The following is a 2,935-nucleotide window of genomic DNA, read 5'->3' as shown; positions in this document are numbered from 1 at the left end:
ACCAAGGTTCAGAAAACCGGACCGGTCATTAAACCGCTCTAGTCACTGGTTCACTGGTTCATTAGTCTAACCGGTTCAACTGATGGTTCAACCAGAAAAATCGTTTTAGAATAGAATAATAAATAAATTATAAATACACATCCTAAATATAATTATAGTCTGATATGAATCTTAAAATATCTTCGAAACTTAAAACATTACATAAAATATCATCAACCAAATACATATGATCTTACCAAATCCAAACTCAAAAGTTAAATAGTAACAAAAGCATATCTAAATATTAAATCCCAACATCATGGTTTATCAATCATCAAAATCTGCAAGAACTTGTTGCAAATCTGCTTCGGTGGGATGATTTTCACCTTCATTCTCATCCTGTTCAGCAGAAGAATCAAGAGATGCAGCATAAAGACCACTACTACCACTGCCACTTTGATATAAATCAACATCAATTTCACCTAATAAAATAGACATGTTATCATTATATTATAAACTAACAACATTCTAATAAATCATTAGAAACTAAATATACTATACTCACGCAATAAGTCATCCACATTACTAGAAAGATCAGGCTCTTTCTCTACAACCTCTTCAGTCACCCAAAAGTCAACTTGACAGATGCTTTCATAATCAATTGGATCATATTGTGTCTTTTGCTTTCTTTTTTCTTTTTCCTTCCTAAAAAGTTAAATACAATATATGAAGATTTAATAATTTACAAATTTGTTATAATAAAGATTACAAATGAAACAATATGGTATTTCATGAAACATATATTACCTGGATTTAAGACGCAAATTATAGGTAACATAAACAATGTCATTCAGTCTATCATGCTCCAATCTATTTCTTCTTTTTGTATGAATCTGGTAAAAAAGGCTCCAATTTCTCTCACACCCAGAAGAAGCAGATGCTTGGCTAAGAATGCGAACAACTATCTTTTGTAAACATGGAGTAGAGCTTCCGAATAACCTCCACCATTCATCTACCAATTATAAAACCATAACATATTAGAAGATATCAATATATCAATTAAGAACATAGGAGCATAAAACAAGTTACTATTAATTAAACAAATATTCAGCCGTATTCTTAACAGGCTTAAGTTCAGATGCAGCTCGAATAGCTTCTTGTCTATCAAAACTTTCCTTTCGATCTCTATATAAATGTATTTCTTTCATTGCCTGAACTGAATCCAAATTGTTACACTTGCAATACAAGGTAACAAGATCAAGCAAACCTCGCATAACATCAGGTGCTTCTTTATAATTTTCATTAAAAAAGAATTTAGGATTCAGGAAGTAAGCTGCCGCATAAAGATCATTCTTCAAATGCTTGTCCCATCTTGAGTTGATAATATCTGTGTACGGCTGATATGCAGTCTTGGATTGCCTAAACATATCCTTAATTGCATCTTCTGCCCTTAGCATTCCTTCATAAGCATATTCCAAAGATGGTTTGTCATCAGCATCAACAACCCTCAGCAAGTAAATCAGAGGGCCCACAAGTTTACATACAGTAAAGCAATCGTCCCAAAATTTGCAGTCCAGAATAATAGCACTCACAGCTCTACCAGTAGCACTCCTTCCTAATTTGTGATCAGTGAAAATTGAATCTACAACCAATTGTTGCAACTCCTTTTTATGGTCAAAGATGCTCTTCAATATAATAAACATAGTTGCAAAACGGGTTGCACCAGGACGTATAATTTCTCTCCAATGAGGTCTTTTTCTTAGCCAAGATAAGAGAACCGTATGATTGTACACAAATACTGTGATCTTTGAAGCACGTGTTGCAAGATTAGAAATATGCGCCATGCTGCTTATATCTTTTAAAATAAGATTAAGGCAATGAGCAGCACAGGTGACCAATAGATATTATCATATTTTCTATTGATAAGCCTACCAGCAGCAATATAATTGGCCGTATTGTCAGTCGCAACATGCACAATATTATTTGGGCCAATCCATTCAATCACCTCAGAAAATAAATTACACAAGTGTGAAGCATATTTTACCATACTGGAAGCATCTATTGATTTCACAAAGTACAAACCTTTAGAACAATACACCAAGAAATTGATTAATGTTCTTTGTCTTTGATCTGTCCAACCATCATCCATGAGGGTACATCCAGTTTCCTTCTATGCACTCCTATAACTATCAACTAGCATTTGACTTTCTCTTTTAAGATCAGCCAACAAATGAACCCTTAACTTATCATAAGAAGGCCCCTTGTAACCAGGTCCAATACCAGCAACGCCATCCAGCATATCTTGAAAATATGGCGACATCACAACATTAAATGGAATTTTATAATCCAAAAGCTACCGAGCAAATCGTTTATCAACCTCGTGTATCGCCTCTTTGTTTTGCAGAACACTTTTAATACTTGGTTGAGCTCCTGGAGTTGTTCTTGGTGCAAACATAAGAGGAATGACTTTGGCTTTTTTCTTTGGATCGCCTCCAACTCCTTGCTGACTCGAGGTACGCTGTTGTTCCTGTTCTTCTTGAGCTATTGCCTCATCAATTGCATCCTCTACCTCATCACCACCCTCTTCACCAAAACTTACTTTTCTTTTCTTTTTGTTGGTCGGAATATCTTTCAACAAATTTTCCATCTGTTTTTCCATATTATATGGAATTTTAGGACATTTTTTTACGTCTCCAGTAATCTTTGCTAGATGTTTCTTCATCCTGTGAATTCCACCTCCATTGAAAACTTGTAGACAAAATAAACATTGATATTGTGGTTTTCCATTCACCATTTGTAGAGCAACATATTTCCAAGCTAAATCTGTTTTTCCCCTAAGGTTAGAAGAACCTTGTGACTGACTATCGTTAGCACTACGGGAATTAGGATTAGCAGCATCATTCGGAATAGGAGTATGGCAGGCAAGTTATTATTCACAGAAGCATTGTTATCAACA

The 2,935-nt window shown here is 34.7% G+C and overlaps 1 protein-coding gene across 1 annotated transcript; it reads right to left on the bottom strand.

Annotated features, from left to right (window-relative positions):
* Positions 1–306: 306 nt before the first annotated feature.
* Positions 307–2,299, bottom strand: LOC110279737 (uncharacterized). The gene is made up of 7 exons (XM_052260695.1): positions 2,167–2,299; positions 1,912–2,061; positions 1,758–1,834; positions 1,081–1,664; positions 787–978; positions 545–627; positions 307–461 (listed from the first exon to the last, which is right to left on the bottom strand). Exons 1-7 carry the CDS (start codon positions 2,297–2,299, stop codon positions 307–309), a joined length of 1,374 nt encoding a protein of 457 aa, XP_052116655.1.
* Positions 2,300–2,935: the final 636 nt, after the last annotated feature.

The sequence above is a fragment of the Arachis duranensis genome, chromosome 4, assembly GCF_000817695.3.
Source record: "Arachis duranensis cultivar V14167 chromosome 4, aradu.V14167.gnm2.J7QH, whole genome shotgun sequence".
In the NCBI taxonomy this organism is placed as follows: Eukaryota; Viridiplantae; Streptophyta; class Magnoliopsida; order Fabales; family Fabaceae; genus Arachis; species Arachis duranensis.
This window is presented reverse-complemented; position numbering and strand designations above follow the sequence as displayed.